The 24,805-nt window shown below is 44.7% G+C and overlaps 1 protein-coding gene across 3 annotated transcripts in view; it reads right to left on the bottom strand.

The window, feature by feature from the left end:
- Nucleotides 1-24,805, bottom strand: part of Nek11 (NIMA related kinase 11) — a 226,816-nt gene that overhangs the window by 35,029 nt on the left and 166,982 nt on the right. For all 3 annotated transcript variants that reach the window (XM_021171347.2, XM_021171349.2, XM_021171348.2), the window contains 2 exons: nt 22,149-22,209; nt 9,873-9,969 (listed from right to left, as the gene is read on the bottom strand). In XM_021171347.2, the coding sequence (XP_021027006.1) occupies nt 9,873-9,969; nt 22,149-22,209 (158 nt within the window). The remainder of the gene's footprint in view (nt 1-9,872; nt 9,970-22,148; nt 22,210-24,805) is intronic.

The following is a 24,805-nucleotide window of genomic DNA, read 5'->3' on the forward strand; positions in this document are numbered from 1 at the left end:
GAGAGAGAGAGAGAGAGAGAGAGAGAGAGAGAGAGAGAGAGAGAGTTAACAAATGAGATGTTATCAAAATCTGTACTGATACAGAGAAGCAGGTAGACAGGAATGGGATTTGAGAACAGAAAGACTGGTCCTGGCTGCCTGCTTCATGATGACTTTCCACTTGCCCTTTCCTTCCACCACCTGTCAGTGACGACCAGGTTAGAGTGTAGAGGCTCAGGAGTGCTTCCAGGTACATAAAATTCCTGTGGCAATAACAAGGCTCCCTAGGATTCCTGAAGGACCTGGACTTCTGCACCAGCCAGCCCTGCTCCCATCTCCCCTTGGGCATGCTTACCAACACTGGGTTTTAGGCTCTCAGACATCTTGATATATATAGCCTGGCTACTCCTGAGATGTCAGACAGTGGGGAAGTTTTAGAACCTTTGTGAATACCACTTCATTGTTGTCAAAACAAGGTGGCCTGCCCACTTCATAAACATGAGGCAAGAGCGGCTTGCAAGAGCAGGTATCTGGCTTAGTAAACTCCCCACACAGAGGAAAGTGTCCAGAGCAAGCCCTCCTTCACATCCCACTGCCATTCACATCCCACTGCTGCAGCAGCTTTGGTTTGACTCAGAACCTGAACTGACACCAGGGCAAACCTCGTGTCCTCCTTGGGGAAAACATCTCCTTAACAAGCATACTGCTCAGCCATGATTCGTATAAGCCATTGCCACTGTGCTATGAGTTTTGTATCAAGCTACTGAGAAGGACAGCAAAGGCCATGGGCTTCTCACCTACCATGTAACCTTCTTCTGTTAAGGCCTTCTTGTGATTGAAAGCAAAGGAACGATTTTAAGCAACATGCAAGTCCGAAGACTTGCTACTTAAGACTGAGCCAATTACTGCATTTGACCTCAGTGTTGCTTCTGGAACCTTCTCGTGCCTCCTGCAGCCTCTAAAGAGTTGACTTTAGCCCTCTCTGCCAAAGCTGTTTTCTGACCTTAGTAAGCTATCATCTCAAATGGTTGACAGGCAAATTCAACAATGAAACTGGCAGAAATGTATTCATAGTCTCTCCCCGCCTCTCTCTCCCTTCTTTTCTCACAGGTGTCCCCCCCCCCCCACTCCCAGCACTCAGCAGACTTAAGACCTACTGCCATCTGGCGATGACACACAAGAGGAAGAGGACACAGCATGGAGCACTGGAAAGTGCACACACCATACCAGCTGTGCTTACATCTATTCAACACATCAGAGCACTGGGCAGCCTCTCATCTTCAACAGAGACTATATATGAGAGGCTGGGGAGATGGCTCAATCAGGGAAGTGCTTGCTCTGCAAGCATGGAGAACTGGATTCCAATCCCCAGCCACTCGCAAACCCACGGTTGGGGGGGGGGGGGTCACAGACAAGATGATCTCTGGAGCTTTCTGGGCACCCAGTCTATCCTGATGAGCTCCAGGTTCAGTGAGAGACCTTGTCTCAAAAAAGCAAGGTGTCTGTCTCTGCCCAGCTCAGATCCTCAGGTCTCCTCCATGGCTTCCTATTATCAGGTTGAGTCTTAATAGGGCAGATCTAGTCCCCAGAAATCTCACTTGATTATGACAGTGGAAGCTACTTCTATCATGCCTAGGCACTAAGGCCTGCCTGTGTTCTTTTTGTCTGGAAATACAGACAAAAATATGACAGGTCTTATTCAGACCTGGTGGTTTGAATAAGAATGGCTCCCATAGAGTCATGTGTTTGAATGCTTGGCCCATAGGGAATGGCTCTATTAGATGTGGTCTTGTGTGTCACTGTGGGAGTGTGTCACTGTGGAAGTGGGCTTTGAGGTCTTCTTATATGCTCAAGCTATGCCCAGTGTGGCACACAAGTTTCCTGCTGCCTGTGAATCAAGATGTAGAACTCTCAGCTTCTTTTCCAGACCATGTCTGCCTGCATACCACCATGCTCTCACCATGACAGTAATGGACTAAACCTCTGAAACTATAAGCCAGTTCCAATGAAATGTTTTCCTTTGTAAGAGTTGCAGTGGTCACGATGTCTCTTCACAGCAATGAAACCCTAATTAAGATATTTCTCTCAACAATCATAAGAACCTGACAAATATTTAGTGGTTAAACTAGAAGTTTAGCCTCGGAATTCTCTAGGTGTCAAGTCCCTTCAACAGGACACTCTTAGGACTAGACACGTTAGTCACAAATGCTATCGAGATGCCAGGAACTAACTCAAAACTTGCTTCTCCTTATGATTATTCAAAGGGGGGGGAGGGTGATAGAGGAACTCAGGATCTAACACAGCCAAATTCTTCAACTAGGTCTACATTCACAATCCTAGTCACACTCACGGTCTATAGTGTAACTAACGGTAACTCTAGTTATGTGACATTTTAGGAAAGGAAATACAGACACAGAGAGAAGACAGATGGGGGTTGCCAGGGACAAGGTGTGATGGAAGGATGTAACCCACACAAGGGCACCATTAGAGAATTTAGGAGAAGATGAACTGCTCCTTACTCTTGATTGTGCTGTCAAATCTGATGGAAGTATGTACTTCGAAGTGTGAATGCCAATGAGATTCCATACTTCACATAAATAAAAGTAATGCTATTGCCAAACCTCAGAACCATATGTTAAAGGGGCGGTAGGCTTCACTGTGTATCAATTAAACATTTTCCTTATTATAATAAATGCAAAACAAGTCCTAAAATTTGAGTATTATAACAAACATATTACTATGAATATAATTTACGTGTCATTTGGCTTTTATTATGACTCTTCATTGGCAGGAAACATCTCCTCAGGGTGAGGGTCTCAGGTCAATGCTTCTCCAACTTTGATGTGTTATGATTCTCTAGTTTGATACAAGGCAAGTTCTGATGCAGGAGTGGCAATGCCAGATGGCCTGAGTTTGTCACAAGCCTCCAGGAGATGCTGATGCTGTTATAAGGTCTGAGACACTAATGAGGCCACTAGATGTGGAAAGCCAAGTCTAAGAGAATTGTCTGTTCAGGTGGAATGAGCCGGTCTTCTTGCTTTTAGCCTGTGTGAGTCAAAGGAGCCTTCTGTTGGTGACAGTGTGCCACTCTCCTTAGAGATGATCTCTGACCTGCTGTTAATCCACAGGGCATACGTTCTCACATCCAAATGTAGCCTAGATCCAGGACTGAAATTAGCTTATGGTGATAAAAATGGTCTTCTCAACAACATTTAGAAACCTGACCTACTATAGGGGTTGTAGCTAATTTCTCAAACCACAGAGGATCCCACCCAGCCATGCATCTAACCACTCATGGATGCATGCATCTATCTGTAAGTAGCAATTTCTTTGGATAGACTTGTTCAGCAAAATGACATCCATACTGATTTCTCGTTTTTCTTCCAACATTCCAATGTCTTTGTAGGTACCGGTACAAATGTGGAAATCTATGTACTGTCTATCCCCAACACAGAACACTCAATTTACTGAAAATATTAATGGATAAAAATTGAAATAAATAAGTAGAAGTTACAATAAACCTTTAACTCAACAAGGAAGAATTGATGAAATGTAGAAAAAACAAAATCGGCCATGAATTGAGGATCGCTGGGGTTGCTGATTCTTGGTGAAGGGGTGATTTATACTGGATGGTTTTTATATAGTCTTCAACTTTCCAGAATTAAAAAGCTTACATTTCACATGGGCTCACAGAATTGAGTACATAGGATACCACCAAAATGCTTAGCCTGAGTCCAGTAATAAGGAACCACAAGACAAATGAGGGACATCTTACAAGACTGTCATACATTAGCAAGGTCACGAGGACAAAGGATGACTTAAGAACAGCTCCATCATAAATGTCAGTCATGACAGCTGAATGCCATGTCCGATCCTGGCCTGGGTCCAGATCAGCAGGAAGCCATGAGCCGGGAAGACAATGGCTCAGTGGATAAAAACACTCACCCTGTGAGTGCAGCCTGGTGGCCTGAGTGTGACCCCACAGAACCAGGAATAAAGCTGAATGGGGTAGCACATCTGTAACCCCAGAAAATCTGTAACCCCAGCACATCTGTAACCCCAGCATCCCCATAGAGAGATGGGAAGCAGAGATGGGAGAATCATCTGGCGCTAGTAGGATAAAGATGGAGTGCAAAGCTTGGCAGAAACGAAAAGCTCCTACACCTCAATAATGTGGAAGAAAAGGACTGAATTCTGAAAGTTGTCCCCGGACCTCCACAGACAAAAGGTGGCACCTGTAGACCCATGCACAAACACACACACGCATTTCTTCACAAACAGCGCACTTCCTTTTTTTTTAAGGAACATGTGTCAATCTCAGGAGCACCCCCCCAAACCCTTCTACACATTCACCTCCATCCTGAGTCCTCCAAGGATTCAGCTGCAGAAAGAATGCTACCACTGTGCAGACCAGGAAGTTGACGCTGAAAAAATAACTTCCCAGAGCCAGTATGGTGGTCCATGCCTATAATCTCATCACTAAGGAGATGAAAGCAGGGGAACAGTGAGTTTCAGGCCAACCTGGGGTATGAAGTGAGACCCTGTCTCAACAAAAATAATGACAACAATAACAACAAATGCAAAGAAAGAAACCCACTCAGCAAATGTCTTAGAAAACTTCCTGTTATAGTAAAGCCAAGAACTTGATTGTATCCGCTGATGGGCGGCTTCTCCTCGGATTGACATTCCTTGCTCTTTTCTGGGTTTTCAGAGTTGACACCTGCACAATGAGCATGTGCATCACTGCAGTGAGGGACAGCAGGACTCCTCTCACTGGGTCCTGAGTCTGAGAATCTGGATAAACAGCATTCGCAGAAGATGCACAGCTCTGCCGCCTCAACTCTGTCTCTGTTTGTCTGTCTCCCTTCCTTCCTTCCTTCCTTCCTTCCTTCCTTCCTTCCTTCCTTCCTTCCTTCCTTCCTTCCTCCCTTCTTTCATTTTCTTTTTTTCTAGAATGGTATAGTGCTTTTTGACATGGATTACAAGGGGACCATAGGTTTTATTTTTTTTCCTTACCCCAAAAGATCAGTCCCATCCAAGTGGGAGAAAACTGAAGTGCATTGGTTCAAATTAAAAAGCCACAAACTTGGTCATATTTAGTCAAGAAATAAAGAAGACAAGGTCCCAGCACAGAGAAGGCAAAGTACACAAAGTACCACCTTTAACCAAGAAGCTGTTTGCAATCGGTACCTGTGGGAAAGGGGAAATCAGTTTTCCCCAATGGAGTGTCACTGGGTGTATGAACCACACTCCAGGGCTGGCCCCATGCTGACCACCACAAATGGACTCTGTGTGTGTGTGTGTGTAATTTTGGTTTTGATATTTTTTTCATTTTGACTTATTTTTATGTTTTCTGAGAGAGAGAGAGAGAGAGAGAGAGAGAGAAAACACTTGAAGTTGGATGGGTATGTAGATGGGGAGGATTTGGAAAGAATTAGAGGAGAGAAAAGAATATAATCACAATATACTGTAAACAAACAAACAACTAAGGAAGAAAACAAATTACCAGTAAAAAAAAAAATAACTACAATGCACATTGGTCAGTTCAATTTGGCAAAGCCTCTTTGATTTAAATTATTTAAAGCATTTTATATTGTTCTAGGTAATGGGAGGTTATGCACATGGCAAAAGTAATGAAGAGTTAAATAGAAACAAAAAGCCCTCATGGCCACACTAATGTTCAGGAGTGAAATAAGTCAGCTATTGTTCTTTCTTTAAAGACCACCAACTGAAAAATTAGTAATCTTTTACTTCTTCCTCATCAGGAGAGATGGAGGTAGGAAAAGATGTGAAAATAAGCCCCAAGCCCCCACTTCCAGTTCCTGGGACTCACTTGTTGTTATGGTAACTGTGTTACTCTGTGAGCATCCTGGTATAGGCAGAATTCACAATGAGCATCTAAGCATGCTCACAGCATTATTTGGTGATAATTTTAAGTGATGTATTTATTATACTGGCTGGTTTTGCATGTCAACTTGACACAGACTGGAGTGATCATAGAGAAAGGAGTTTCAGTTGAGAAAATGCCTCCATGAGATCCAACTGTAAGGCATTTTTCTCAATTAGTGATCAAGGGGGGAGGGCTCGTTGGGGGTAGTGCCATCCCTGGGCTGGTAGTCTTGGGTTCTATAAGAAAGCAAGCTGAGCAAGCCAGAGGAAGCAAGCCAGTAAGTAACATCCCCCCATGGCCTCTGCATCAGCTCCTGCTTCCTGCCCTGCTTGAATTCCAGTCGTGACGTCCTTTGGTGATGAACAGCAACATGGAAGTGTAAGCTGAATAAACCCTTTATTCACCAACTTGCTTCTTGGTCATGATGTTTGTGCAGGAATAGAAACCCTGACTAAGACATGTATTTACTTCAAACAATGGCCTGGATAATACAGTATATTTTGAGGGCAATTCATAAGCAATCTGATTGGGACACGATTCTCCCTCTCCTTCTCTAACAATTCATTTAGGTGATAGGGAAACGTCTGAGTTGGAGTATCCATAGTATGGGCCATCTAAACACAGTCCACAGGCAACATCCACACCCTCTCACGCTTGTGCATCTTGTGAGTTAGGAACTGTCTTTATAATTGAGTGGTTTAAAAAAAAATTACTGCCAGAGCTCTTGCCCAAACATGCTCAGGCCCTGAACTCAATCATAGTACCATAAAAAGAAAAAAAAAAAAAAAAAAGAACAATCTCTGAGAGGTCTGAAAATTATACAAAATTAACATTTCAGTCTCAAATTGATGTTGTTTGGAGTTACAGGCATGACTAATTATTAGCACACTGCCCATGGTTGCTTTTGTGTTATAACACCCGAGCTGAATAGTTGTAGCAGTAACTGTAAGCTCACAAAGCCTAAACACATTTCCTACATATTCCATGGGCTCTGACCCATAGATGTGGATGTATGGGAGCAGCAAGACCAGGAGGTGAAGCAATTCTTTCTTGCCACAGAATCTGTCCCAGGCGCTCAGGATGGAGACCCAGACCTACCCTGGTTAGCATCCTTGACCCCCATCTAGCTCTGCATATAGTTTTGCTGTGGAGGCCATTGAAGTATCATCTGTTTCAGTGTTGTGTTCCCCCAAAATGCACAGTGAATATCAACTCCAATGCCACCATTTGAAGAACTGGAGCCGTTTGAGATCCAATCACGTTGTAAAAATTCAACTGTCATGAAGAGGTTTGTCAAGTTCATAGAATGGTTAGAGGGAACTGGCTAGGACCCCTCCTCTCCTTTTCCCCATTCTGTCCCTCCTGCCACATGAGTACACTGCACTTGAGGTGCCATCTGGGAAGCAGTAGCTGACCCCTCACCAGACACTAAACACGTTAGTGTCTCAGATTTCCACCCTTTATAATAAATTGATCTATTTACAAATTACCCAGTTTCAGGTAATTTTCTACAGAAACACAAAAGGTCTAAGATAGAATTTGTTTCCTGGAAGTGTCACATAGCAAATACCTAAATCTGTGGATGTGGCTTTGGGATGGCACAACAGGTAGAGGCTAGTGCTATTCTGATGAAGGACAAGAAGAAGAGATCTGGAAGATCCTCAGGTTGTTCAGAGCTTGACTAAGTGGTCGTGAACAAGAACACCGAGTAGAGATGAATGGTGAGAGCTGCTCTGATGCCAACCCAGAAGGAAGCTGTTATAGGAACTGGAGGAAAAGCCATCCTCACCATAAGGTGGCAAAGCACTTGGCTGAATCCTGTCCACCTTCAAGTTCAATAGATGGAAGAAAGTTTGCTGATGATGGAAATGCATATTTGGAAGAAGAAATCTCTAGACAAAGTGCACAGACCGAGGCATGCTTCCTTGTGACTGCTTATAGCAAAGTGTAAGAAGAGAAAAGTGAGCTTAAAATGACATTTCTCAGTGTGATCATGTAAACAACACAAAAGCATGTTTCAGAAAGAATGCCAATTGTATATTCAAACAAGTGTTTGGTGAGGTTCGTCTGAATACAACGAAGCTGAATATTACTCACCACAACAATGGAAGAATGATCCCCAAGGCACCATAGAGATCCTCCAGGGTATGCCATTACCACAGAGTACCAGGTCTGTGAGGGATGACAGTCTTGTAGGAGAAGCCCAGATCTCATGCAACTTCAGGCTTACTGGCCGGTACTAACTCAAGTTTCTGATTCATGTATTTGGGCACAATGTTTTGAGGCTCAAGTAGACTTAGCTGTAGCTTAAACCGCTGCTCTGGTAGGAACACGCTGTAACTTCTGGCAGGGCCTGTGCAATGCTAAGTCTTCAGGTACACAGAGTATAAGATCTGTGGAGAGGGGCCATAGCCATCCCCACCTAGATTCAGTATGTCCTGGAGAGCCTCCAAGTCCAGGCAGAGAATGGTCTCAGGGGTAGGACTACTACAGATGACTCCTGATAAAGCAGTATCTAGCAGAACTCCCATAGAGTTTCCAGCATGTGAAGCCAGTCTGGGAAGGATGGAGATGAGACCCCAGCTTCTGAGAGTAGCATGGGACTTGCCATCCTGCTGTGTCTTAAAGATGGGATAAGGGAGTTATAAGATTATTCTTAAGCCTCGAGATTTACTTTTATGGGACTGGGAAAACAGTTCAGTTAGTGAGTATAGATTACCTTTCGAGCATGAGGATCTTAAAACCCAGCACTGGGGAGCTGGAGACAGGGAGATTCTGGGACCCATTGTCTAAGCAGCTTAACCCAAACAGGGAGCTGCAGGCCAGCGATACCTACCTCAAAAAATAGAGAAGATGGGGCTTGAGGAACACACACACACACACACACACACACACTTTACTTTTTGTCTTCTTGGGTTTGGGATTACTTGGGGAACATTACAGGAACACACACACACACACACATACACACACACACACACTTTACTTTTTGTCTTCTCGGGTTTGGGATTACTTGGGGAACGTTACAGGAACACACACACACACACACACACTTTACTTTTTGTCTTCTTGGGTTTGGGATTACTTGGGGAACGTTACCCTGTCTTCTTTAGCTTTCTTTCCTTTGGAAAAGTCTATCACAGGCCTGTTGCTCACTGCTTTGCAAGAACTTAACACTTCTACTTTCACAGTGCCTCGGCTAAGTACTTAACACTTCTACTTTCACAGTGCCTCGGCTAAGTACTTAACACTTCTACTTTCACAGTGCCTCGGCTGGAGGGGATAACACCTTGGAGGTTCCTCCTGGTAAGTGAAATTAAGGATTTTTTATTTTAATTTTATTTTTATTAGGTATTTTCTTCATTTACATTTCAAATGCTATCCCAAAAGTCCCCCATACCCCACCACCACTCCCCTACCCATCCACTCCCACTTCTTGACCCTGGTGTTCCCCTGGACTGGGGCATATAAAGTTTGCAAGACCAAGGGGCCTCTCTTCCCAATGATGGCCGACTAGGCCATCTTCTGCTACAAATGCAGCTAGAGACACGAGCTCTGGGGGTACTGGTGAGTTCATATTGTTGTTCCACCTATAGGGTTGCAGACCCCTTTAGCTCCTTGGGTACTTTCTCTAGCTCCTCCATTGGGGGCCCTGTGTTCCATCCAATAGCTGACTGTGAGCAACACAGAAATTACGGCCTTTATAAAGGGTGTTCCACATAGCGCCTCTGCCTTTCTGCCAATCACCATGAGAGAATGAAGTGATAAGGTACCATCGTGGAAATAGAGTTATCCAGTTATCACCAGACAAGGAAGTTCTACCACTGTGATCTTTGTCTTCCCAATTCCCACAGTTATGAAAAATGACTTTTTACTGTTTAGAAATTATCCAATCATCGGGCACTTAGTTATGACACCTAAGGGAACTAAGACAAGATCACATGATCAGATCAAATGGTTGGTCCTCTACCATCACTTTGGAGGCAGGCAGCACGCTACTTACTCCTTCATGCGCTTCATCTTGGTCCGAGCCACTGCACTGTTGAAAACCATTGGTCCAGGAGACATGTCGGTCACTGCATTGGTAATGGTCTTTGTGTCTGGAAAAATAATCAATGCATATCCCTTATTGACTTCATCAGCATTCCTATACACCCAAGGTGACATTCAAGGGCAATCGGAGAAGCAACGCTAATAATCCACCCTTGCCACAGGTGATGCTACATCAATTAGAGATGAATTTAATTATCACATGCACATTAACAAGATTTTTGCAAATGACATGAGGGTTTTTTTTTTTATGGTTTTGAGATGCACAACGATTCCAACAATGAAACCTCTCTCAGAAAAGACTGTTTAAAACCAGTTTTAGTATTTCAAAGAGGGGTTTTTACATTAGAAAACTATCGATCTATAGAGCCAAAATTCTGGGGAGCTTTGGGCCAGTTTCTCTTGACAGATGTGATATTCCTTTAACTAACAGGGATGTCTGCTGAGAAGAGTGCCTCTCCCTGCATCTCAGCCCCATGCTTAGCCCTTAGCTCTTTGTACAGAAAAGCTGAGTGCTGATGGGTGCCTCACGCAGCATGGAGGAGAAGGTCAGAGCTGGCGCAAAGGTGACGAGCTCTTGAGGAAAGGGGAGCTAGCATGGACTCTGCTGGGACACTTCTTCCTGAGAGACCTCAGAGGCCCTTAGAACACTTTAGAGTTGGGAGACCCTGGGACAGTATGACTTTCCATTAAGAAACTGAACACAGGAACTGGACTTGGTGGTTAAGCCATCTTACAGCTAGCTGCTCTTACAGAGGACTAAGCGCAAATCCCAGCAACCTACATGGCGACTCACAACCGTGTGTAACTCCAGTTCCAGGGAATCAAACATCCTCTTCTGGCTTCTGTGGGCATGCAGGCATGAAAGTGGTACACAAACATCCATGCTGACAGGCCAGATACATAAAAATAAAAGTTAAGAAGCTGAACCAGGATCACTGGCGAGGACTCTGTGCATGCAGAGTGGAGCTCCACAATCAGCACTGCTACTTCCCCTTCATGGAGCTGGGGGAGACACTGTTTACTGGGGAAGACCTCCATGATGCTGCTCACCCATTGGGAAAGCTCTGTGTGCATATACTCAGTTATCACTTACATCCATGTAAAGACCCAAGCTGTGAAATTCCTGCTCTTTCCTCAGAGAATCACATAAATATGACTGATTCGGGGGCCACTTAAGGAAGCAAGGACCAACTGATGCTTTATATAGTAGCAAGACTATTTTCCTTCATATTTTAAAATGCAAAAATATTAAATGTAAATTCTAGTTTCTTTCCATATATATCTTTCTTTTGGGTAGACCCTGAGGGCATGGGCTCTGCTCTGAACTTCCTGTTTTTATAGATTTTTGTCGAGATGACATTTATCTTGCATAACTTTTTGAGGCCCTGCTCTTTCCTCAGGGTAGATCCCTGGATACGGGATTATTGGATCTCGAGGCATGAACTTTTGAAAGGGGCACATTCGAATTAATGAAATGGCCTATCTGTCCTCCTGGTATCTGACCTTGTGGCTTCATGTTATAGGCATGAATGATGCTAACTGATGGTTGCCTCTCTTCTTCCTATGCCCCAGCAGCTGCTGTCAGCTCTCATCTTCCCACTAGCCTGGGACAGGACAGACACTTGCCCCTAGGACTAAGAAAGCTTGGACTAAGAAAGACAAAGGCTTGTACACGTCACAGAAGTGTATGTCTTGCCTGAACCTGAAAAGTCACCGAAATGTATCACAAGTATGTTCCAGGTGAGATTTAAAACTCAGTTCTGCCAAGACTGAGAGGTAAGCTGCTTTCCCCTCTCAGGGAGAGGGCTGCCAAGTCCTGAAGGCTTATGTAGCTAAAGGTCAAAGCAATTTCCAAGAGTGCTGTGGGTTATTTCAAGCTGGCCACTCTCAGCATTGCTGAGAGAGATGCCAGCCCTCAAGTCCAGAGGCAGAGATGGGGGCAATAAAGACATCAGGCTGCAGGGTTGGCAAAGCTTGGTGCTTGGTGTTAGCCGGAGCTAACAAGTGTCCTTAGCCATGTTTCTCACCGGGCAGCCTTCTCAGCCTCTGTCCTGCGCTCTGATGGGAACAGTGGTGACTTTACGCCAGGTAGAAAGATGACACATTTAACAATCATGTCAGAAATAATGTAGCTCTCCTCTAAGTAGTCATTGAATCCCAATGTTTATTTGAAGTGGCTTGCCCAGAGCTCCTGTTTAGTATACAGGTTTATATGGGATAGGTCTGGAAGGAGTTGGGGGTTACACAGTTCTAGTAAGTACCTACTGGTCACGAGAGTGTGGTGAATAGCAAGGTTCTCAGACCAAGGTACGTGGCGTAGCTCCAGTGTGACTGGCTACACAAGACTCAGTCAGAAAGCAAGCTAGAGCGGATTTCTTCCTTCTCAGCACTCTCTGGGCTGATGGTGGTATCTGACTTACTTATTTTTCCTATTAAATTTTACTCTTTTTAAACTAAATAGTTAATGCCCCCTTTCCTCTGGAATTGGTGACATTCAGAGAGGTCCAAGAGTCCCTCTAGTCCCTGACTCTGATCTACCCACACCCAAACCCTTTGAAGATGGTAACAGTGACCACTGGGCTGGGTTTGGGGAGTGGGTGGTGGCAAACTTATCTTCCTAGAAAGGTGAACTGTGAGGAGAGATAGTATCTAAGCAAGACTTGTAAGACTCTGGCATGGCTCATGGCCCCACCATTTCTCACACACAAAACACACATCCCAAAAGAAGATGTCATTAAACCCTGAATGTATGGCTCCCACGTAAACCTGGAGTTCCATGTAGGTGCATCTCTCTCTCTCTCTCTCTCTCTCTCTCTCTCTCTCTCTGTCTCTCTCTCTCACACACACACACACACAGAGGACCCTTAGTCCTGAAGTTCTTTCTTAAAGGTTTTTTTTCTAAAAATGGAAAAAACTTTACTTCTATGCTGTCCAATTAATTTTCTCCTGACAGATTTCAAGAGCAGTCTCCTGCATGTAGAACACATGTCTGTGAAGGCCTACACAAGTGTCAGATGCAGTTGCAATGTCAAGAACCTCTTAGGATAGCTCTAACCTATCGCTCCTCCTTCCTTCAGCTCTAACCTGTCCCTCCTCCTTCATTCAGACTGACCTCTGTTTTGGTTTTGCCTCCATCATTTTCCTGAAGTACAAGGTTTGTATACGATACATATGATGATGCTGTTTGGGGGATTCGGAACAGCATAATGAAGGTCCTGGCACACACAGGGACTGCAGCTGCTGCTCCAGCTCCATTCACCAGCTACCCAGCCCCAGGCTACCTAGCCCCAGGCGACCTCCCCGACTCTCAGCTTCCTAATTTCATAGTTAAGTGACTTCATTAGCTGAGCGCCTTCCCTCAAGTCTGGGAACAGGTGTAGGACGTTATGTACCGGACACACAGAGTTTATTATGGAAGAGACTATCCAACCCTAAGGCAGATAATGAGCTGTAGCTGGAACCAGGTGCATAGGGACAAATGGCCGGAGCTAACAAGTGTCCTGAGCATTGCCTGATTGCAGGCGAAAAGCATCTCGAAGACTCTTTAAAATGTTGAGGCTGATGACACCTGCCACACCCTACGGAGATGGTTTGACAGTTAACCACAAACACAAAGATTGGGCAGGGTGAGGCATGAGCCTGCAGAGGCTGATGTCAGGATTGTCAGGATTCCTCCCACCCTGGAAGGGCTCCCTCACACTATCTTCCCTGTAGGGGTGACAGCCTGATGGTGCTGCCGGTTTCCCAGAAGAGAGGTTCTCCCTTCTTCCTTCTGAGATTTCCCTTTACTCATTTGGGATCTAGGTCCCCAAAACAGGAGCCTATGCTTGGAGGCCCTCTCCCCGCAGCTAAGAGCGGGTGCAGGCACTGCAGGCTTGGGTATTGCAGAGGAGATCTCAGGGACAGTGTTTACTCAGGAATCCTTGCTGGCACTGCCTTTGGTGTTCCGGTGTCTTAGAACACTTGCACAGAACCTCCCTAAACCCTCTCTGCTTCCTCTTAAGTTCCCCAGGCATATCCAGAAATTAGCAGTTGCTTGACAGGCGTCAGCTCTGCCCAGATGACTGTAAAACCTTGTCCTCCTCCTGCTGGCCCTTATTTCTTTTTCTCTTTGGAATGGGAAATGATGGAATATGCATAGACCTTTTTTTTTTTTTCTGAAGAGAAACAGCTAAACACCATTTCAGAATTTGCAGGTCATACAATCTCTGTCATATTTATCCAACTCTCCTGTCCTTGCATGAATACAGCCCTAAGTACAAGTACAAGATTGAACATGGCTATGTTCTAGGGAAATTTTATTGACAAGAACAGGCAGTGAGCTCTGTTTGGTCTGCTGGCCACAGTTTGCCGACCCTTGACCCCAGGGGTGGGAGAATCATCAGGGCTGTGCTGGTCGTGGCTGTTGAATGCCTCAAAACAACTTCCCTTTCCCAATGGGGAGACTGAGGTAAGGAGAAACTGTGAGACTTCCTCAAAGTTGCAGAGTCAGAAGCACAAAAGTGTAAGCTTGAGCCACAATTGTCAAGATGTCTCAACAGAGAACTCCTTCTAATCCACCATATATGTGATATACCAATCTAAGCAAAATCAGATCATCTAACAAATGATCTTCAGCCTCAGAAGGCTGAAATGAGGGTGAGACATTTTATCTGCCACACCACCTCTGCCCTCCCTGGTCACAAGCCAAGAGCTTATTTCAAGAAGGCCCATGTACCAGCAGGGGCCCCCATAAAAGCTGTTCCCCTCTGCTGAGGATTAGCTGACTCAACCTTTGGGAGTATTTTTTTTTCCTTGAGCTTTTCCTGTGCTGATGGTGAATTTAGGGTGGTAATAGAATTGCCTAAAATTGGCAGAGTAGACTGCTGCTTATCTTTGCTATCTTACCCTAAGGAGGAAATGCATTCTTCAGTTCCATCTTTGAGTAGGGATGGATATGCTACCTCAGCTGTACACAGCCCCCAATGGTGGTCTTTTCTATAAATAAAGAATAAAGCTGCCTCACTAACACTGTGCCCTCCTAGGTGTCCCATGGTTAATGACTAGTCATGGAAGAAGCAGAAATCTGGCCCTGAGGTCTTTGAGGACAAGTGGGCTTCCAGAGCATCCCCCAAGTTTGGCTGTAGCTTGTCAGGGTTGCAGCACTGATTAGCTTCCCCCCTGCCCCATCCTGTGTCCCTTGCTCTTGTGGCCCCAAGGATCAAGGACACTTAACACATAAGTATCCAACCCAGTCCACTTTGTGTCAAAGGCTCCTTCCTGTAGAAGCCACCCCCTGAACACTGCACATTGGGTGAAGCAGGAGATGACTGGAGACTGCTGTCTTGGGATTTCTTGAATACACAGTAAAAGCAAGAGTGGAAAGGATGGTATGCCCATGACGATGGCCCTGTACCCATTCCAGCTCTCTCAGAGATGATGTGGATTGACAGGGAATAGAAGCCATCATATAAGGAAGTCAGCAGCAGCCCTGGTGCAGTAACTGTGTCAAAGCCAAGCCTCATTAGAAGTCTGGGGACAGAGCCAACGGTGGGGAAGGGAAAAGATGACCCAGGTGACAACAACCTCCAGTGCTTTCTAACGGCACCTGGGATCCAATGGATGAGTGTGTGAGTGGGGTCCTGACTCTGTGACTGGGTTTCTTCATCTATGCAAATAAAGCTATCTATTAGAACTGTGATAAAAATTAAACAAAGGTCTCTCTCTGTGCACACATGTGTGTACATTATTGTTGGTAAAGGCCAAAGAAAAATTTACACTGCCTCTCTCATCCCTAGGGCACCCGCAACCAGGATTGTCTCAAAAACAAATAGCACCCCAGTGTCTACATCAACATCAAGTTGTTGGAGGGAAAGTAGGTCAGGCTGGGAGAGCAAACTCCTCTCTTATCTCAGAGGGGCAATGGGAAGTACCAGGAGGCAGAAAATGGGTAAGTTGTCTAGTCTACATGGCTGCTTCCCACTCCAAACTTTCAACTGAGTCTTACAGAAGATTACAGCATTCGATTGGGGCTTTGGAAGTTTTCATGTCCTTTTGAATATACTAGAAGTGACTTCTATGATCAGCCTGTATCAATAAAAAGAGAAGGGTAAATATCTGGTTTTAGATCACTGTGCTGTAATCAAATGTGGGCACCACTCAGGGGGAGATGAGAGGAAGCCTAACTGTAACCTCACCACCAGACAACAGCTAGTGTGTGAGGGCTCGGTATTCCACTCTGCCAGTGTGGAGACACTCAGCCTTCGAAACAAACCCTGGTTTTCTGAAGCATTAAGTTTGCATTAGATTGAAGACCAACATACAAAAACCATGGCATCATCTCCCTCTCTGTCAGCTGAAGAGGATCACTGGTGGCCTTCATGTTCACTGAAGACAAGTTAGAAGACACAGAGGAAGTGAGAGGTTCAGAGAAAGAAATGAACACTTTAGGATTTTTATGGTGAGCATGTGCAACTGAATCAAACACAACTTTGCATACTTCATTGTTTTTGTGACACACCTTTCTGGCCAATGAGGATGCAGCTACGGCATTATTCTGCATAGAACTTTTGATTGGCCACTATTGATAAGTATTTGTTGAACCCAGTTCTCCACTATTATACATAACTCTGTGGAAAGTACACTGGCGTGTGTTTATTTTTACACATAACTCTGAGATAAATTCCTAAACAGAGGTTTCTGAGTCAAAGTATTTTAATTCTTTCAATTTAGTATAGTGCATATGTGAAAAAGGAAAATATCTTTCTAGGTTGTAAATATAAAAATCTGAATGTGTGGCACTTTAATTAAAATTTTGTTCAATTTATCCAAATGTATCCAAAATGATCACATTGGAAGGTCTTAGCTAGCAATGACAGCATGCCTGTGCCTGGCTTTGAATTCTGGTGGTCCTCAAAGCATAGTTCCTGGACTAGAATCACCAAGAGTAGTTAGTAATATAGCCCCCTGGGCTCCTGCTGAGCTGGACCCTCTCAGGGAGGGGGGCGGAATGTCTATCTAAAGGGTCTGATACCATCAGCATTGTGAGAAGTACACGGGTACATTCTACCACCCTCTCACTGTGAGTGCACCGCATCCTGTCTGGATGCACCAACATATCTACCCATCTGGAAGCTCCATGAACACAGAGACATCAGGCCTGATGTACCCAGAATGGTTCTGTGCCCACAAACAGCTCAAACATGCTTCAAAATTAAATGATTTTTAGTTGTGTAGATCTTTATGCACATTTCTACATTTTCACACTAAATAATCTAACACTGTGATGGTTAATCTCAATAGTCGATATGACTGAATTGAGAGAAGCTAAGGGGATGAGTAAGCACATTTTAGGTGTTGTCTGGCATTTCCAGAAAGGACCTGTATGTGAGAGAACAAAGGGATTCAGGGAAAGGGGAAATCTCTCCCTGAATGTGAGCAGCAGCATCCAACAGGTTGGGAACCTGGGTTCCCAGGCACGGGAACACCCAAGCTCCACTTTTCTTGAGCAAGGGTGTCTATTGCTGCTGTCATCACATGTGGAGACTCCAGTTCCTTCAGTCTTTTCATACAGATTCACCCCAACAACTCCTCAGGGTACTGCAGGCCTTCAACTTTAGAATGGTGCTATATCACTGTCCCACATCCTTCTGGGTTCTTGGACTGAGAAACTATTGGGTTCTCTGCAGAAATATTCAGCCTCTAATCATGTAAACCAATTTAATAAATCCATGTACGTATGTAGTGTCTCTGTGTGTGTATGTATGTATATATGTATGTATGTATGTATGTATATATGTATGCATGTATGAATTTACTATTTGGTCTGTTTCTCTACAAGACCCTAATACATAATACTTTGAAATAACTGGATAAATTTATTTTGCTGACTTAACCATAAATAGTCTCAAGAAAAAAAGTAATTGGTATCTCATTGCTACTAAAAGAAGAGCTTACTATCCTCTCTTGGGAGCCAGCAGCCGCTGAATCTCAGCCAGCCAGGTTAACCAGCTGACTCATGAAGGTCCCCAAGTAACTGCCATTGTTGGATGACCCAGAGGCATTACTAGATCACTGAATCACTGTCCACATTCCACCTCCGCTCCTAAGCTGGGTGGTGTGGAAGACCATTCTCAGCTGATCACTCATCTGGGTGGACGGGGGTCGGGGTTGGGGGAGAGACAGGGCCTGGGTTCTGCTGGCAGGCACTCGTGCTGTGTGTGGCCCTGCCACTGCTGAGGTCCTCTGGATGAGTGAGAAGTCAGCAGGGACACTCGCTTGGTGTATGGCACCTGCTCCCTCTACAGGCTGCAGCACAGACGCTAAGTCAGAAGCTACGTGGCACCATCTAGCCTGGAGTTTCTGCAAAAGCCAGAAGAGGACAAGCTGCCACAAAACATTGCAAGGTGTCTCTGGGTTTTCCTTCCCAAATTATTTGTTATTTCTAAATTTTCTCTTCTCAATAACAAAGTCTTTACTATTGCAAATGTTTGACATTTTGGCTTCATATTATCCCTAACTATGGTTTGGGGGAAATGAAGAAGAATTTAAGCCAGTAAGATGGCTCAAAGGACGAAGGCGCTTACTTGCCTCACAAGCCTGGAGATTTAAGTTTGATCCCCAGAACCCACTTAAAGGTGCAAAGACAAAACGGTCACCACAAAATTGTCCTCATGCCCACCACCACACACACACACACACACATGCACACACACACACACACACACACACACACACACACAAACACACACAGTAGCAATAGATAGATTTTTAAAAGAGTAACAATTATCTACCTAGACATTTTCCATCATAATTATAGGCTTGGTGATTCTGTTGAGAGAACCAAAGAAGCTACTCTGTGATGATGACAAAGTCTGCCTGGCCGACCTTGTCTCTTCAGTCACTCATGGAGTTTTCTCCATGTTTCCTACCCTTTCTTGCCTGAGTGCCTGCCCAGCTTCCCTCAGTGTAGACTGTGATCAGGACATGCAGCCCCTCCCTCCCTGGGCTGTTGTTGCTCAGGGTTTTATCACAGCAGTAGAGACACACACTATAAGCTAACTGTCTCAGTTAGGGTTTTACTGCTATGAACAGACACCGTGACCAAGGCAACTCATAAGAACAAGATTTAATTGGGGCTGGGTTACAGGTGCAGAGGTTCAGTCTATTACCATTAAGGCAAGAGCATGGCAGTGCCTAGGCAGGCATGGCACAGGAGGAGCTGAGAGTTCTACATCTTGTTTTGAAGGCAAACAGGAGAAGACTGAGTTCCAGGCAGACACACTTCCTCCAAGGCCTCACCTCCTAATAGTGCAACTCCCTGGGCCAAGCATATTCAAACCACCACACTAACATACATGCACAACCACAGACATCATAAGTTAACCCCTAAACACCTCGTAAGCTAACACACACATTACAACTACACACACCATAAGTTAACACACACAAGAATAACCACTCAAGGAAGTTGCCAGAGATGAGAAGTAGCTTTGGGTGGCAAACAGTGCAGCAGTTTATTTGTGGCCAACTCTGTAATGAGCTATAACTATTCTCTGCAGATGCCAGGGTACTCAAATTCAAGAACACCCAACTCTGAGGAACTTGTTCAGTCTGGCAAGCAGAAAATTTGGAAACAGGCTATTAGAACGTCACAGTCTATGTCATTTTTTTTTTTTTTTGACAATGTAGCTTTGAAAAGATGTTTAGGCAATCATTGTGAGTTTGAGGCTTGCCTGATCTACATAGCAAGTTCCAGGACAACTAGGGCTACATAGAGTGACCCTGTCTCAAACAAACAAACCAACAAACATTTAGTTTACTATAATCTTCGTAATCAAGCTGTCCAAATGTCTTATTCCAGCCTTAAGAGTAGGTTCACTAAAGGAAATAGAACTGGTATCTACTTTATAATGCTTTGATGATGATGACAATAATTTTAATTGTGTATATTTATGTAAATTACTGTAGCTATTAGAAGGGACAGTATGGAAGTGCCTCAAAGAACTAAAAATGGTTATAATGCAGCTATTTCACTTCTGAGTGTGAAATGCAGTCAGCATATCACAGGGATGCCTGTATGCACATGTGTTGTCCTGATGTTCACTTAAAGAGTGACATGAGGCTAGAGAGATGGGCTCAGTGACAGAGTTTGAACCACAGCAAACACATGACTGCTCACAGCCATCCCCATACATTAAGCTCTTTCCATAAACTTATTACTATCAACTGGCAGGCCTGCTCTTGGTCATTCTGTTGGGAGGATGCCCACATTCACTCACAGGGAGCCTCGTCTGCCGCACTCTCAGAGTGATGTGGTCTGAATGGACCCATACGGCCCTTCCAGTATTTGGAAGGAGTAGGTACCTCAAGTGGCCTATGGGGTTTTTAGCAATCAACACTGAGGCTCACTTCTTTCTGTTTTCATCACATCAGTGATATGGGTAAATGATGAGTGTCTTTGGTGTCCCCAAACCCAGAGCCTCTGTCACTTAATGACCTATCCAATAAAATCTAGTGATTTGTGTGTTGCCATGGGAAGGGTTTCATGGCAAAGTTAGTTAGGAAGAGAAGGAGTGGGAATTCATTGTTCTTTATTCACAGTGTCAACCAATCCTTCTCTTCGTCCACACCCTGCTCTCAGAGTAGCTGAGGCTAAAATCCAGAGTCTTTCTGAGGTGCTGTGGGACCAGTGGGGCTGGTCCTCCACACCGAATGTGTAATCCCACTTCCCTCCCACACACATTTCAGAAACATAGCTTTCAGAGTTCTGTCCTGTTCATCCATTTGCTCTCTGACATCTCGGACTCCCCTGTACCTTCCTCATACTTCCTTTCTTCTGTAGCTTTACATCAGCTTTATCCCTGTCTGTTACTTTGGCAGGGCTCCAAGCAGACATCAGTGCCACACACACACATCCGATGCTCATTTTTATAAAAATATAAAACCTAGAAGGGAGCTTAGAAGTCATCTACACATTCTAGGTTACTTTTTTTTTTTTTTTTTTTTTTTGGTGGAGGAGTCTGACTTTGTCAAGACACAATTTTAGGTAGAAAAGCCAATTTGTAAAACAGACAAGAGGGCAACTATTTTGTTCGCAGCTGGTAAATTAAAAAGATTCACATCTGATTGCTCCTAAAATAATTTACAATGCCTGCTAGGGCTCTCTTCTTCACCAGGCACAGTATGAGTCTCTGGAAAAACACAGCTTCTGACCCACGCTGCTCAGTGTTCATCCCGATTCCAAAACCTGCCTGAGAATCCTGCGTGGACCATTTCTCATCTAACTGAGATACAGAGAGAAAAATTGACTTGGCCAAAGGAAGCCTTCCTTGTCCTCTAGACCATCCCTAGGAGCGAGATGCCTCTAACACCTATTGCTGATATGCAGGAAGTCACTTCCCAGGGTGATGGTCACGAGTGAAAAGTCAGAGCTTCGCTGTAACTATGGCTTTGTGGGGATGTATAAACGCTGGAAAAAAGGCACATTATACAGAAAACTCCTGACAGATAGTGAGGACTGTTTCCCCCACATAAAAATGCCATCGTTGATCTCTATATTCTTGCCATCTCTTTTGAAGATATTGCTTTTGTTTTTATAATTAAAATTTGTAAAACAGTCACTCAAAATTTAAAAGAAAAAAAACCTCAGTCATTTTCATCTCAGCTCTTTAAGAACTCTGTGTGAAAAATCTATTGTCTAATGCTGAAAGTTATCACAGCTGGGCTTTTTGGATTAAAAAAAAAAAAGCAGAAGCCAAAAAATAGGGTTTTATCCTTGAAGCACAACAGTCCCACTTACTGAGGCTGACAACACTAAAGACGTTCCAAGCTTTGTTTTTTCAGACCAAATCTCTTCCAATAACTGACTGACCTTCAGAGTGACAGTCCTTTCAGCTTCACTGAATGCAATCTGCTCTGCTAGGACCAGCCGGGCAGGGAGAGCCCTCTTCCAGGGACTTTAAATGTACTATGCACTGCCAGGCTGTCACTTGGTTAAAGAAGACTACCAAAATATCATTTATTTCATTCTTCAAGGCTGGTCATTGGTAATAATAATAAGGGTTTCTTCCTTGAGTTTGTTAGCTGTTACCTGAGACCCTTCGATCTCTGTCGACCTCAGACTCCTCCTCTTTAAGATGCAGAATTTGGTCAGGATGTCTGTAAAGTTCCTCAAAAGCTTTCCACTTCTTGGACATTCTAATAGAAGCAGCAAAGGTCACCACAGAGCCCGAAGAAGCTGACTTACCTAGAGAGGTGTAACCCAGGACATGTTCCAAACACCCAACCAGCGCGGCAGCGTCACTGTCCTGTGGAAGCAAGAAGCATGTTTAATGACAAGAACATGCTTAAGCTACAGGCAGGCAGCACACAGCCATAGACTTGTTTGCAAAGCTATTTTACAATGTAGCTCTGTGTGTGTGTGTGTGTGTGTGTGTGTGTGTTATGTGTATACCTACATCTCTATATCTGTATAATGTGTGTGTGTACCAATCTGTAGCTCCCCTGATCTTTCTCTCAGATGGGAAGGGTAGAGGTGAACACCATGAACACTGGGTCTCAGTGTGTTTGGTTTGGGGAGTGTAAGGCTCTACACTGAGCAGAGGGTCTCAGTTTGTTTGGTTTTGGGGGGTTCATGGTTCTACACTTAGCTTGCCCTGAACCCTTTCAAGTGCTTCCAAGCAAGTGCCATGAGAGCTCTCATTTCATCTTTTGTTTTATGCTTTCCAAAGTTTCCATAAGAAACAAATATTATTTTAATCTTCAAATATAATGAGGGCTATAACAATTTTAAAAACCCAAGATTTTATTACTCAACAGTACAGCAGGAATCAAGGAACAAATTTTTTTCTACATCTTTGGAAGTCTGTGACCTTCAAGGAGTTCTGTATCAGATACTTATGCTCCTCATTTACCTCAGGCCTCGAGGAGAGTCAGCTATCTCCCATGAGAGTTGGGAGGATTTCAGAACCATACTAGACAACAAATATTTTCTTTGATGCAAAAATCAATGTCTCCTCTCCACCCAGCAGGCTGCAAATAATAATCCAAAATAGCATCCTAATGATCTGGGACAATGGAGCCTCTTCATTATTTTCAGGTTCATGGCTGCACTGGGGTGGGGGTGGGAGGGGGCGGGGATTCACCATCCATGGATCACCTGCTCCATTGGAAGTCAAGCAAATATTGCACATTGCAACAACTGTCTGTGGGTCCTAGGAAAAGCCCACCCGAGTGTGATTGGCTACTCCATCACATTCCATAAACATGCTGGGTTTCATTCTATAACATTCTCTGCACTGTGGGCAGCTACTTTTCAGGTGTGTTGCCAACCTCAGCAGCATCTCACGCTCAGAATATATAGAAAAGGTGGCGAGGAGGAGGGCTTGCTCAGTTAATGGTGGTCAGTGGGGTTAAATACCAAACAAGGATCCTTCGTGACTATTCCGGGAATAGGGAGGTAGGTACCAGGCATAGAAATCAAAGAAGGCCAAACTAATCCCCCCCCCCCCGCCCTTCTCTACCCGTAAGGAGCAATCTTAAGTCACAGACTCTCCAGAGCAGCATCCTCTACCAGAGGGGACAGCATCTGCATATGCTGCTGTTGACAGCAGCCAAGGGAGTGCAAGTTCTAAGCCTGGCTCCTCTACCAGGAACACTGGCCCTGGCCAGGGCCTTGATATCCCAGTTGTTAGCTTGTTTGTTTTAAATGTGTCTGAGTGTTTTTCCTGGTGTATGTCAGTGCACCACATGTGTGCCTGGTACCTGCAGAAGCCAGAAGAGGGCATTGGATCCTGAAACTGGAGTTACACATGGTAGAGTGAGTGTGGAATTTGGGTCCTCTGGAAGAGTAGCCAGTGCTCTTAACCACTGAACAGTCTTTCCAGACCTGCAGTTCTTAGTTCCGAGCATCTGTGGAAATTGGAGGTTTCCATGGTCCACCTGGGATGCTATTAAAAACACAGGGGGATGAAAACATGGATTTGGAGACCAGGAATCTCAAGAACTATGGCGCTAGTGGATTTGGTTGCTACAATACTCCCATCTTCTGGTTCACAGACAACACCTTGTGTGTTTACATGAAGGGAGAAAGTTTGCCTTGGGTCTACTTTATAAAGCCATAATCCATTTATAAGGAATTATGTCATGAGAGAACCCCCATGACATAATCAACTCCTAAGGTTAGTTCCTAAACACACATCCTTGGTGATTATATCTGTTGGAGACCAAAACATTCAGACTACAGCCTGAATCAGATGATAGTAAAGGAGCCCCTTGCCCCAGTTCTAAAGCCCTGCTCTTCCGACCAAAGATGGATAGTTGCGGCGCTGGCAGGTGTATGGGAAGAGGGGAGAGGGAGAGAGCCCGTGTCCGGCCAGAGTTCCTGTGCTCTGGGCAGATGGACACAGGAGGACTGCTGGACACTTTCCACAAGGCCCCGGGTGGGCATCTGGCTGTGTGAAGCCACTGACCCCACATAGCAGGGAGGTGGACAAGGAGCAGCCCCCGTACCAGGTTCTCAGTCTCCGGCATCCCACGCTGGATACGGCAGAAGAGCTGAGAACAGAATAGGGGCCCCAACAGGAAGAAGGCAGAGGGAAAGAGGTTTCCACACAGGCAAGAGTCTTTAGTCCAGTCCATGGCTGGAGCACAGGAAGGCCTTCTGCCAGGAGATTAGTCATGGCTCTTTAGGGGAAAGACTATCCACATCATCCAAGCACAGCGGGCCTTGATGAACAGAGACAGTCTATGGTTTTAAGAGCTTTATTGTAGAAAGGCGGGGGGGGGGAGAGAAAAGGTAGAAAGAGAGAGAGACTGGCTATGGCCAAGAGGAGAGAAGAGAGAAAAGGTAGAAAGAGAGAGAGACTGGCTATGGCCAAGAGGAGAGAAGAGGGAAAAGGAGAG

The sequence above is a fragment of the Mus caroli genome, chromosome 9 (assembly GCF_900094665.2).
Source record: "Mus caroli chromosome 9, CAROLI_EIJ_v1.1, whole genome shotgun sequence".
Taxonomy (NCBI): domain Eukaryota; kingdom Metazoa; phylum Chordata; class Mammalia; order Rodentia; family Muridae; genus Mus; species Mus caroli.